The sequence below is a fragment of the Strigops habroptila genome, chromosome 4 (assembly GCF_004027225.2).
Source record: "Strigops habroptila isolate Jane chromosome 4, bStrHab1.2.pri, whole genome shotgun sequence".
Lineage (NCBI taxonomy): Eukaryota > Metazoa > Chordata > Aves > Psittaciformes > Psittacidae > Strigops > Strigops habroptila.
The window spans coordinates 68,889,917-68,902,071 of NC_046358.1; the positions used below are offsets into that span (position 1 = coordinate 68,889,917).

General features: G+C 52.9%; 1 protein-coding gene across 6 annotated transcripts in view; it reads right to left on the minus strand.

Annotated features, from left to right (window-relative positions):
* Nucleotides 1-12,155, minus strand: part of LOC115607335 (ankyrin repeat and fibronectin type-III domain-containing protein 1-like) — a 235,916-nt gene that overhangs the window by 157,232 nt on the left and 66,529 nt on the right. For all 6 annotated transcript variants that reach the window (XM_030484529.1, XM_030484527.1, XM_030484528.1 and 3 more), the window contains 2 exons: nucleotides 6,912-7,105; nucleotides 4,460-4,677 (listed from right to left, as the gene is read on the minus strand). In XM_030484529.1, the coding sequence (XP_030340389.1) occupies nucleotides 4,460-4,677; nucleotides 6,912-6,984 (291 nt within the window). In that variant the 5' untranslated portion in view covers nucleotides 6,985-7,105. The remainder of the gene's footprint in view (nucleotides 1-4,459; nucleotides 4,678-6,911; nucleotides 7,106-12,155) is intronic.

Below are 12,155 nucleotides of genomic sequence, written 5' to 3' on the forward strand. Positions count from 1 at the left end.
CACGAACAAGTATTGAGTGGCTGGTTGCTAACGTTTTCTGAAGTCAGGGATGAGAGAGCATGGTTTGTAGCATATAAACCAACATAAAACAAGGCAGCAGGAGTGTTTCCACCATGGTCACTTCCCTGGCATCAGTGGGATTACAGCAGGGCTGAGCCTGACTTTGCTGTCATCAAAGCACCACATCAAAGCCCCCAGCACTGCTGCACACAGGAGACAATGGGCTGCACCCAACAGACTCAGCAAGTCCCTGCACACATAGGAACAAGACCAAACCATTCCAGTAACACAGGGATGGGTCCCACTAAGCAGAAACCGTTCTGCCTCAGGCTCTGCCTGGCACCAAGTACCCAGTCCACGATAGTCACATCCCATGGTCCAGTGCTACTGGGGTGAGGTGGCTTCTGCACAGACTCACATGCTCCAGCTCCCCAGCGTCACTGCAGTGTCCATCAGGAAGAGTCGTCATCTCTGGACTGATCATTAGCCATGGGAATAGGAAAACCTGGATGGGTACATGTCAGCCAGCACCTGCCTCTTTCCAGAGCCCAGGCACTGTTAGTAACTCCAGTGAGCACCACATTTGATCAGGTTTCTGCCACAAAGCCAGTTTGTGTCCTCATGCCTCCTTTTCCCAGGCTCTACCATTCCAGTTAGTCTTTCCTCCTTCATTACAGATGTTACAAGGCAAGGATTACCTCTGTGCAACTCATCTGTAGAGCTCCCAAGACAAACAGTGCTCTAGGTCTTTCCTGGAGGGCACAGGCATTTGCTAACAGCATAATTGCCTGTAAAAACACATCATACACAAAATAATAATAATTGAAAATGAATCGCTGCATGAGAACACAGACAGGGAAGCAACACAACCTTGAGTCTCACCTACCTGAAACACACATGACCTGCTGCAAACCAAGCTAATGGCCCATCAGCCAGCACCCAGGACCCCAGGCACTGCTGGCTCTTCCTCTTTTGGGGACCAACAGGATCTGCACTAGCAGCTTAACAGGTTTCCTTGTAACATCACAACGTCAGTGGGCAGGACCAGGAGGACAGGGCCAAGGGGAAAAAGAGAGTATAAATTCAGCCAGAGCTGTGCTGTAACCTGCACTGCCTGTCCTAGCAGTCACCACAGACCATGACTCAGTCCTGGGTGACCTCCTTTAATGCTCCGTAAGGCTAATGGTGAGTTCAATAGGGTTAATTCCGCATTTATTGAGCAGGGCTCCTGTGAAGCTCAGGAGTTTCAGCACAGCCTGTAACACAGCCATCACGCTCTCCTCCTCCCCCAGGCAAGGGGTACTGAAGAAGGTCTCATCCCCGCTCCTCGCTGCCATCTCAGAGGCAGCACAGAGCCAGTGGGGCACAAAACTCAACACAGCCCCTTGCCCACCACCAAGTGACCCAAAACAACACGTGCAGGTCCCAGAGCACAGCCCTGGCCATGGCCATCACCTCCATTACAGCACAGACATGCTGGACCCACTTGGGGTAAGGCAGGGGAGCCATGTGACAGGCAGGTGTCAAAAGTCATCAGATGCTCCTCTTCCTCAAAGGTGGAAGAGGATGTCACCAACGTTCCAAGCCTTAAAGGAGTTAAAGGAAAGGCTTATTATAAAGAAAACTCACTGTGACAATCACAAAAACTGGGATTCATTTACAAGTCAAATTATGCAAATTCAAGTCATCTGTACATGCAGATCCATCACATGCCGGCAGCGGGACCACAGGCACACACCACCAGCTCCATGGCTGGGTGGAATCTGCCCTCCACCATACTCCCAGAGGACAGCAGCCATGGGAAGGGCTGCTCCTGGGGAACAGGACCAAGCAAGACTTCCAGGTGCTCCCTGTGCACCAACTGAGAAGCCAAGAGATGCCTCAGTATCACTCCAGGACCCCAGCACCCCACCCTCAGGATGCAGGGAGGCAGCTTCCAATGTTTCCACATGAGCTGTAAGAAATTCTCTCTCAGAGAAGCTTAGATGCCCATGACCAAAACAAAGCCTTCATTAGGCATAGAGGCTGATCAAGCGGATGCAAGACATCTGCACAGCACAGGGGGCATGCAGGCAGCAGCTCTGCCCTGTCTCCATCACCCTGCCAGGTTAGGGTCCTGGATGCACCCATAAAAACCCTGCATCTTCCCCCCTCACTCAGCAATTCCCAAAATAGAAAGCCAAGGAGCTGCATCACAAGGCAAAAGCAGCTCAAACTGTCAGCACAGCAAGAGAAAAGCCAGAAATCTACTGTTACGAGCTGGATAAGTGCAACAGCCTGGAAAAATGAATCAAGCTTTAAATATGGACTTTCCTGAAAGGTCCCAGATGAGCCACTGCGGAAAAGGCAAATCCTGTTCTCTCCTGCACTGGCAGCCAGGGACTGGCACAGGTTGCCCAGAGAAGCTGCGGCTGCCCCACCCCTGGCAATGTTCAAGGCCAGGTTGGACAGGGCTTGGAGCAGCCTGGTCTAGCAGAAGGTGTCCCTGCCTGTGGCAGGGGGTTGGAACTGGATGAGCTTTAAGCTCTCTTCCAACACAGACCACTTTGGGATTCTGTGAAACTGCAATGCCTCTAGCATGGGGATGGAAAGCAACTACCAAACCTTGGGAGGATGTGGAGCCCAGCACTAGCAACCTGTTCTTGGAAATAACTTCTCCAGGGCAGCAGGACTTTTAGTTTGAACTTCAAACCCAGGCTCTCTAGCTGGGTGGGGAACACTGGTCCAGCACCAGCCCAAGCCTCAGCTGATGAGCTGCTGGCTCAGCTCCCTGCAGGTTGCAGATCCAAGCCCCCACTGAAGAGCCCTTGTCATGCCCTTTCCAGGTAGGACGAGCCTGTATTTCTCAGTAGGTCTCACAAGGTCCCAGCCCATGGCCAAGCCTACAGCACCATCTTGTAGCTGTTAAAGCAAACCAGAAATGACACAACAAGAAGAAAAGAACAAACACCCTAAAAAAATCCTGCTCTGTTTCTAGATGAACAGCTCCATGGGATCACCAAGTAAAGCTAAAGGTCACCAAAACCTCGTGAAACCAAAGGCCAAAGCAAACCAGCCACAGACAGCACAAACAGGTGCTGGCATGGCGCTGAACACGCAGCAGGGTGCCCCATGGGGAAAGGCAGAGCCCAGCTCTCTGCAGGCACCAGGAAGGTACAAAGAGCCCAAGTCCTTACACACGTTTTGTGCCCATCTCCACTGCAGAAGTGAGGCTGTGGGTGGCAGGTCCCACATAGATACTGAAAGAGGCAAAGACCCCAACATCTCAGTGACCTGCCCACCCTCCCACTGTCCTGGGTGCAGCTTGGGGCTGCAGATCCAGGCTGAAGGACAGATAAAGCAGACCCAGTACCTTACCTCACAGCAGGACAGCCTCATCTTAAACGCCTCCAACATCCTTCAGCCGCTCACCGGATGGCCCATCCCGCTTCTGCTCCCATCCATCCCTGGGGCTGTCACCCGCATCCTGAGCCTGAGGCAGCAGTTCCCACGAAGGCAGTTCACAGGCACCACAGGCAGCTCCCCCAGACTCACCCCCACATGCACTCACTGCTGCTGCACATGGAAAAGCATCAACACGCTGCCGAGGTCAGGTTTGTCCTCCTGCAGTGGGTATGTTCAACAGCCCATCCCAGCACAGAGAGCCCAAAACCACAGCGTGCAGTAGTGACACAGCCCCAGGGACACCAGGAGCAGCACAAGGCTGTGCAACTCAGTGGGGGATCAGCCTCTCCTCTGGGCTAGAGGAAGGTGAACAACTTTGGGGGTCCAATGCCTCAGCTTGGCAGCTCTCAGCAGCACTTTAGGTTCCATGGATGTCTGCTCCCATTGTATTGATGCTCCCACCCATTGCCAGTCAACACCAAGTGCTTTTCAGCACAGGGACACCCGAGCCCTCATTACAACCCCACAGCCAGTAAGAGGCAGGAGGAAGGACACCCGAACCTCCATCTCCAGTGTCTCGGGGAAGAGAAGAGACAAAGCCCATGAAACATTGATCAGAGTCCCTGCAGCCACAGTATAGCCCTGCCATGTCCCTGCCATCCTGCCACCAGGATGCTCCAAAGGCCTGAAGCTGCCCCAGGTTGATCTCAGCACCCCAGCCCCTCACCGCGCCCATCGGCTGGCCCAGGGCAGACCCCTGAACAGATCCAGTTGCTCAAACATGTGAGGTAGAGGATAGGGAAACTCACTTCCTACTTCCAACCTCACTCCATCCTTTGGGCAGCAGCACCCAGAGACTCGCCCTGCACATCACCCAGTGAGAAACAGCAAGGCGAGGGGCTCTGCCACGGGGTGGGCAACCTCGAGCTGCCACCATCTGCTCCACCAGGCTGGAGCAGCCTCTTTGTGTGTTGTTTTGGGAATGCTGAGCATAAAAATAGCTCTCTGATGTGTCAGTGGTTTCAGAAGGATGGACGTGTATGAACACAGAGGGGGAAGAAGCCCTGATACTCACAAACTGCCGCCGCAGCTTGGTCTTTACGCGCTCAGCCTTGGTCTCAGCCGGATGGACAGCATAGCTGAAGGAGCCAAGGTGGTTGTCCACTGACAGGCTCTTCCTCATGTAGAAGGAGCGAGTGCGAAAGTAGCTGAACGGGGCATCCTCCACCGCCGTGCCGAGCTGGGTGTCCGAGGGGGGGTCCGTGCAGTCGTCCTCCAGCCGCCAGGCCTCCCCTAGAAGGACATGCCACCCCATCAGAGCCACAGACCAGGCAATGTCGTACCCCTCAGCCCACCATGGGGATACCCAGTGGGCAGCCAGGACCCACCCCGCCCACCACACACCACCAGCACGCTGTGGGGATGGGTGATGCAGACCTTGGAGGAGGTTGAGGGTGCATCCCTGCTGCAAGCCCTGTGTACCCCCTGCTCCACCATGTCCAGCCTCACGTCCCCAACGTCTCCCTGGCTGGGATTCGTCAAATACAGTTGAGTACAATGAAGACTTGGCCAGAGGTGAAGCCTCCAGGTACGACTGCAGTTATCATAGAAACCTGGAATGGTTTGGGTTGGAAGGGACCTTAAAGCTCATCCAGTTGCAACCCCCTGCCATGGGCAGGGACACCTTCCACTAGAGCAGGTTGCTCCAAGCCCCAACCACAACCACCTGCTCCACCTCCTGCCTCTCAACACACACATCTCCTCCAAGCTTCCTGAGCTTTTTAGGGTGTAAGAACAGGTCACCGTGTGCAGAGTCCTACCAGTGGCTCTGAAGGCACCGAATCAGAATGAGCAGAACCAAGAGAACAAGCTGGAAGAGAGGCAGAAAGCTGAAAACTGCGAACAAAGAGGCGACCTAGAGCACAGCACTTGCGTCGCATCCTTTTTTCCTCCCCTACTTTCAATTTAATAAGCTGCTGCTGCTCCTCTCCAAATGTCAACTCGTACAACACAGGAACTGCTGTTTGAAAGCTGTGATTATTCAACGCACAAACACGTCAATCGGAGCCCAGATCCAGGCTGCCAGCACCAGATCGCATCGCTCCGGGGCTGTGGGATCGCATCGCTCACGGGAATGCCGTGATACAGGCACAGAGCCCTGGAGCAGAGCCACCCGACACACAGGAACATCCCACATGGAAGGAGGAACCAGCCCCAGGGCCCCTGCGCTCACCTGCAATGGCTCAGCCACCACCCCCTGTCCCCAGCCTCACCTCTCTTCACATGGGAGGTGCTCCAGCACCCATATCATCCTCATGATAATCATAGACTCATAGAGTTTGGGTTGGAAGGGACCTTAAAGCTCATCCAGTCCCAACCCCCTGCCATGGGCAGGGACACCTTCCACTAGAGCAGGTTGCTCCAAGCCCCTGTGTCCAACCTGGCCTTGAACACTGCCAGGGATGGGGCAGCCACAGCTTCTCTGGGCAACCTGTGCCAGCGCCTCAGCACCCTCACAGGGAAGAACTTCTGCCTAAGATCTAAAATAATGGAGTCTCCTCCAGTTACCTACCTACCTACCCACAAGTGTTCCCCTTCATGTCTCAAGGAGACAGCTACACAAGCTGTCCCACAGGTCTTCCTCCCATCAAAGACCCTCTCTCGCAATGGGCTGTAAGGACAGCAGGGTCCTGCAGCAGCATGGTCCTGCAGCACACGCAGAGCACCGCTGTGGCCGGCACAGCAGGACAAACTCTGCCGATGCCAAGGTCATCTCTAGGCAGGACTTGCAGGAGAATTAGGAACTGAAACACAGGCTGCAAAGCATTGACATCAATCCAGCTCACAGCGACCTGACCATGAGCAGGGAAGATTTAAAAGAAGTCAAAATATACATACAAGGGTTCTGCTGGAAGGAAGCTGGGTTTTAAGGGTTTATTTAGCACTGGACTACCAGCACTGGGTTGCAGCCCTTATCACTGTTTCCATGCTAGTAATCTCTTTCCCCATCATTTCCACGATCCTGGAGTGACTCTGCTGGCACCAAAAGCACTGAAACACTTTGGCCATCAGCAGGTTTTTTCTAATAAACTTGTTCAGAGCAGCTGTCCCAACCCTATTAGTATTTCATCAGGATCAGCACACGAGTAGAAGAACATGAGGATAATCATGGGGCTGGAGCACTTCCCATACCAAGACAGACTGAGAAAGCTGGGGCTGCTGTTCAGCCTGGAGAATATGAAAGATGGGGAGGTTGAAGTTACAGGCTCAAAGGCTCAGAGAAGAGCAAAAAATAGCCCAAACCTCACCAGGAAGGGCTGCTTTTAGAGGAGGATAAACCCCACACAGACCGGTCTTGGATTTATTTCATCATTTCATAGAACCATAGAATCACAGAGTCAACTAGGTTGGAAAAGACCTTTAAGATCAAGTCCAACCGTTCTCCCAGGAATTTGTGCCCCCAGAGAAGCAGGAAAGATTTGCCAGGATTTAGCAGGGAGGGTGGAAGCTTGGCAGAAGCGACTCACCGGTAGAAGGGACCGTGCAGCCTTTCTGGGGGTCGGGGGCTGAATGCTTCTTGTAGGGCTTCTGCTCCGGCATCTCCTCCCTGTACACGGTGGGGTCGAGGAGGGGAAGCCTGCTCAGGACCGGGGACTGCGGGATGCTGGGCAGGGTCCGGGACTTCCCCAGCAGCGGCCGCTGCAGCTTCCTGTCCAGAGACCTTGAGGGAGAAAACACAGGATACCCCTTGTCAGTGGGGTGGCTTCTTCAGGCCAGGAGCCTTCCATAACAGACAGTGCTGCCACTGGGCTGAGAGCATATAGGGCTTCCCAACACCAAACCGCACCTGCCATCTGAAAGCTGTTCCTAAAGAAAAGCCTTTTTCTTCTGCCAGTATATTTTAATCAGGATTTGCATCTCAAGCTGCAAGCCATCATCAGCATGTGAAGCATTCTAGCAGCCACGCCAGCTCAAAACTCACAGAGAATCAGGATTAAGCAAACAACCAACCAGAGGGTTTAAGACTGAAGTGACACGAATTGTCTTGAAGAGAGTAAAAACCCCACTTGGCACTGAGCATCATCTGAGACACCAGAATGCTTTTTGTGGTGGAAACCAGGCACCCCGGGGTGCCCACGACATGTGCTATGGGAAGGTCTAGTCTATAGCAAGACAGAATCAGGCAGCAGGTACTACAGAGGTCACAAAGGTGTCATGAAACATGTAGAAACGTAAGGTCAAGGTCTCTGGGGGGTCAAAACTCAAATGAGTTCCATGATTGGGTGCAGAGGTGACTGAGACACACAACGTACAAGTAGTGTGACCATGAGCTGTCACCTCCTCCAAAACCCCAGAGCCTTGCAGCGCGCCATGGCAGCAGGTCCCCTTTTCTCCTGCTTCACCCCACAGCCTCTCTCAAGCAATGATCCTCAAGTGCCATCCTCAGGGATGAGACTGGCCCAGGCCATGCTGCAAAGATCCTGTGGCAAATGGGAATGTGATAAAAAGGAACAGATGCCCAGCACTGCTGTGGTGTGAGGAGATGGAATCACCAAAGCACAGAACCATTAGGGTTGGAAGGGACCTCTGGAGATCATCCAGTCCAACCTCCTGCCAAGGCAGGGCCACCAGGAGCAGGTTACAGTGGTAGGGTTTGGAATGTCTCCAGAGAGGGACACTCCACACCCGCCCTGGGCAGCCTGTTCCAGTGCTCTGCTACCCGCAGCAGAAAGAAGTTCTTCCTCATGTTGAGGTGAAACTTCTTGTGTTTTAGTTTATGGCCATTGCTCCTCGTCCTGTCGCTGGGCACCACTGAAAAGAGTCTGGCACCATCCTCCTGGCACCCGCCTTTGAGATACTGATCTGCACTGATGAGATCCCCTCTCAGTCTGCTCTCCTCTGGACTATCTAGGCCCAGCTCCTGCCATCTCTCCTCGTAAGAGAGATGCTCCAGATCCCTGATCATCCTCATGGCCTCCACTGGACCCTCTCCAGTAGCTCCTTGTCTGTCTTGTACTGAGGAGCCCAGCACTGGACACAGGACTCCAGATGTGGCCTAATCAGGATTGAGGAAAGGAGGAGGAATCACCTCCCTTGACCTGCTGCCACAGTCCTCCCAGTGCACCCCAGGAGAAAAGGGGGGATCATCCTGTGCCAAGGGCTGCATGCTGGGATGACCCCAAAGCCGTCCCCTGCCCCCTGCTGCCCCAGAGCCCGACTGAGCTCCCACCACACCCTGAGGGGACTTAGCAAAGAGTCCCAAGGCTCTTCCCAAATCTCACAGTGAACGATGCAAATCCTTCAAATTCCCTTCCAAAATTCAATCCTTAGCTGCTTTATGCTCAGTTGTTCTTGTGCCAATTTTAACCTTTACCTTAAATAATTATTACCCCTCTCTGGTATTTGCTCCCATGATTAATTGCCATTACACTGCAGGCACAGCCCCTTCCAGCCTCTGCTTCTTTAGGCTGATTAAGGCAAGTTCTTTCAGCCTCCTCACACAAGATGAGCTTGAGTTGTTTCCACACCCCTCACTTGCCCTTCATCCAGCTCAGACCAGCATCCTCCTCCCATCCTAGGGCATCGCGCAGAGCCAAGCTCCCGACAGAAAAAGTGCTCTGCCTCCCTGCACCTTACAGCACTCAGGTTCATCCCATTTCCACTGCGCCAGGCCTCAAGTTCACACAGGGAGCACATCATGCAGAAGCTCCTGCCTCTCGGTGGCCGCCTGTCACTGCTCCTTTTATGATAATCGTTTTTCACTCCCTTTACGAATGTGACAGCAGCTCCCAACTGCTGTTGGCATCAGGTGCAATTCCCAGGCGAGCAGCAGCACTCACTGCGCTGTGATTCCTGTGGGATTGCACTGCTGATGCAGCAGGCACACAGCAAGGGATGGGCTACACATGGGTGGAAGACAGGAGCCACAGCACCGGAAGCCAGACACCCCCTGCACCCACCTCAGGGCCTTTCACTCAGACCATGAAAGACACATCCATCAGAGTGGGGATAGGGAGCACATTCAATGTGTAGGTTCAGAAATGTATTAATTACTGTATTAATTGCATTCACCCTTGTTTACCAGGAGATCATGGAATCATAGAATCCCAGACTGGTTTGGGTTAGAAGGGACCTTAAAGCTCATCCAGTTCCAACCCCCCGCCACGGGCAGGGACACCTTCCACTAGACCAGGTTGCTCTAAGCCCCGTCCAATCTGGCCTTGAACACTGCCAGGGATGGGGCAGCCGCAGCTTCTCTGGGCAACCTGTGCCAGCGCCTCAGCACCCTCACAGGGAGGAACTTCTGCCTAAGATCCCATCTCAATCTCCCTTCTAGCAGGTTAAAGCCATTCCCCCATGTCCTGTCCCTACAGGCCCTTGTCCAAAGCCCCTCTCCAGCTTTCTTGTAGCCCCTTCAGGCACTGGGAGCTGCTCTAAGGTCTCCCCTTAAGGAGCCTTCTCTTCTCCAGGCTGAACAAGCCCAGCTCTCTCAGCCAGTTGATGATATGATGCTGCTCTGCCCCACAGAGCTGTCACTGAACACTGTGGGGACAGGGACAGCTCTGCCCCGGCCCTGGAGAGGCACTGTTGAAGCTGCACCAAGCACAGAATCATCCCGCCCACTCCAAGCCCCACGCTTCGCTTGCATTGACATGAAAACAAGCTACACCAGGAGATACAAAGCCAGAATTAGCATCCTGAGTTGTTTCTATTTCAGTACAACATATGTACTTCCCATTGTAACATATTTCACTGGCACAAGACAACAGGGCTGTAACTTAACACATCACCGTGCTGCATAAATGAGTCCTGGGCTCTGCCAGCATTCAAAACCTTCCTTTTTTCTTGCATGTAAATCTCAGCTCTTTTAAAGGCACCTGGGTACAGCTCCATCACCTGCAGAACAGCATTAGCATTTTAAGTGCTAACCCCCCTTGTGCCTACAGTGCCACTCACACAAATCACATGGGGGCAAAAAAGAAAGAATTCTCACCCTCTAAGGAGCAACAATTTTTAAGCTGCAAAGCTGCAGACAATGATTTATAACAGAAAAAGAAAAGCAACTAGAAACCTGTTTATATCTGAAATCTGAACTTGAATTCCCAAGCACACTCCAGCTCTGTGGATCTACCACCTCGTGTGTCCTCAGCCAGCAGCTATATACCACCTCCCTGGGTGGGATCGGAAGGAGGATCAGAAAAAGTTAAATAACATGGGTTGAGGTAAGAGCAGATTAATCATTTCTAGAGTGGTTTGGTTTGGAAGGGAGCTTAAAGCTCATACAATTCCAATCCCCTGCCACGGGCAGGGACACCTTCCACTAGACCAGGTTGCTCCAAGACTCGTCCAACCTGGCCTTGAACACTGCCAGGGGTGGGGCAGCCACAGCTTCTCTGGGCAACCTGTGCCAGCACCTCAGCACCCTCATAACTGAAATAAAATGAAATATTATTACAATAAAAACAAAAAGAAAAAGAGAGAAATAAAAGCCAAGAAAATCCAAGTGATGCACAATACAATTGCTCTCCACCCGCTGACCAATGCCCATCCCTGAGCAGCAATCAGTCCCTTCCAACCAACTCCCTCCAGTTTATAATCTGAGCCTCATGCTCTATGGTATGGAATACCCCTTCAGCTAGTGCGTGCCAGGTGTCCTGTCTCTGCTTCCTCCCAGCTTCTTGTACCTCCCTCTTCTCCCCCACCCTCACTGGCAGAGCATGAGAAGTCCTTGATCAGGGTAACACTGCTCAGCGACAACTAAACCATCAGCGTGTTCTCAGTATCACTCTCAGGCTAAGGCCGAAACACGTAGCACTGCACCAGCTACTAGGAAGAGAATTAACTCTATCCCAGATGACACCAGCACACCAAGCACAACTCCAGAGGCCTCAGCAGCCACTGTCTGCTGGGACCTGACACCACCAGCAGTCACGTTGCACCCACGTATGCTTCCCAAGCAGGCTCCACAGCTAGGTCTGATTAAGGATGTCACATCCCATTACTAAAGATCCCTGATGGAGTGTAAAGCTCAATTAGAAAAGCCATAATCAACACTGTTGCAGCCTATATTTAGCTGCTGTTTGGCGTTTTGGTAGAAAGGAGAGCACGTAATCAAGTCTTGACAAGGGGGGAAAAATCCTTCTGGCTGCCTGCGAGAGCTCAGGCAGGAGCCCAGTGACAGCTCCATCACTCCCAGTCTGCAGCCAGATGAGGAAGTGTGAGATAAGTCCCCAGGGCCAGGTCTCCTGCCAGCAGCCCTGGGACAGCCGCTGGGCACAAGCCAGCCCAGCCGAGTGCTCCAGCATCCCCCACGAGAGCCTGACACCCAGTGCAGCTTCCCAAGCTTTCAGTGAGATCAACAGGCTAACCAACAAAGCCACTGTGACAAAAAAAAGGTGAAAATGATGATCTTTAAGGTCCCTTCCAACCCAAATCATCCTGTGATTCTATGAGAAGAGAGGCAGAACACATCACAAAAGACGTGCTGTGCCCAAAGCCTTCCCCATGGTGGTGTCCTTACCTAGCTTCTCCATCACCCCAGGAGAAATGAGGGGAAGGGCTGAGCAAAGATAAAGGGAAGGGAAGGATAGAGAAAAGGTTAATGAAAGTTGAAATGGGTCCAGAGGAGGCCACAGAGATGCTGCGAGGGCTGGAGCAGCTCTGCTCTGGAGCCAGGCTGAGAGAGCTGGGCTTCTTCAGCCTGGAGAAGAGAAGGCTCCTTAGGGGGAGACCTTAGAGCAGCTCCCAGTGCCTGAAGGGGCTACAAGAAA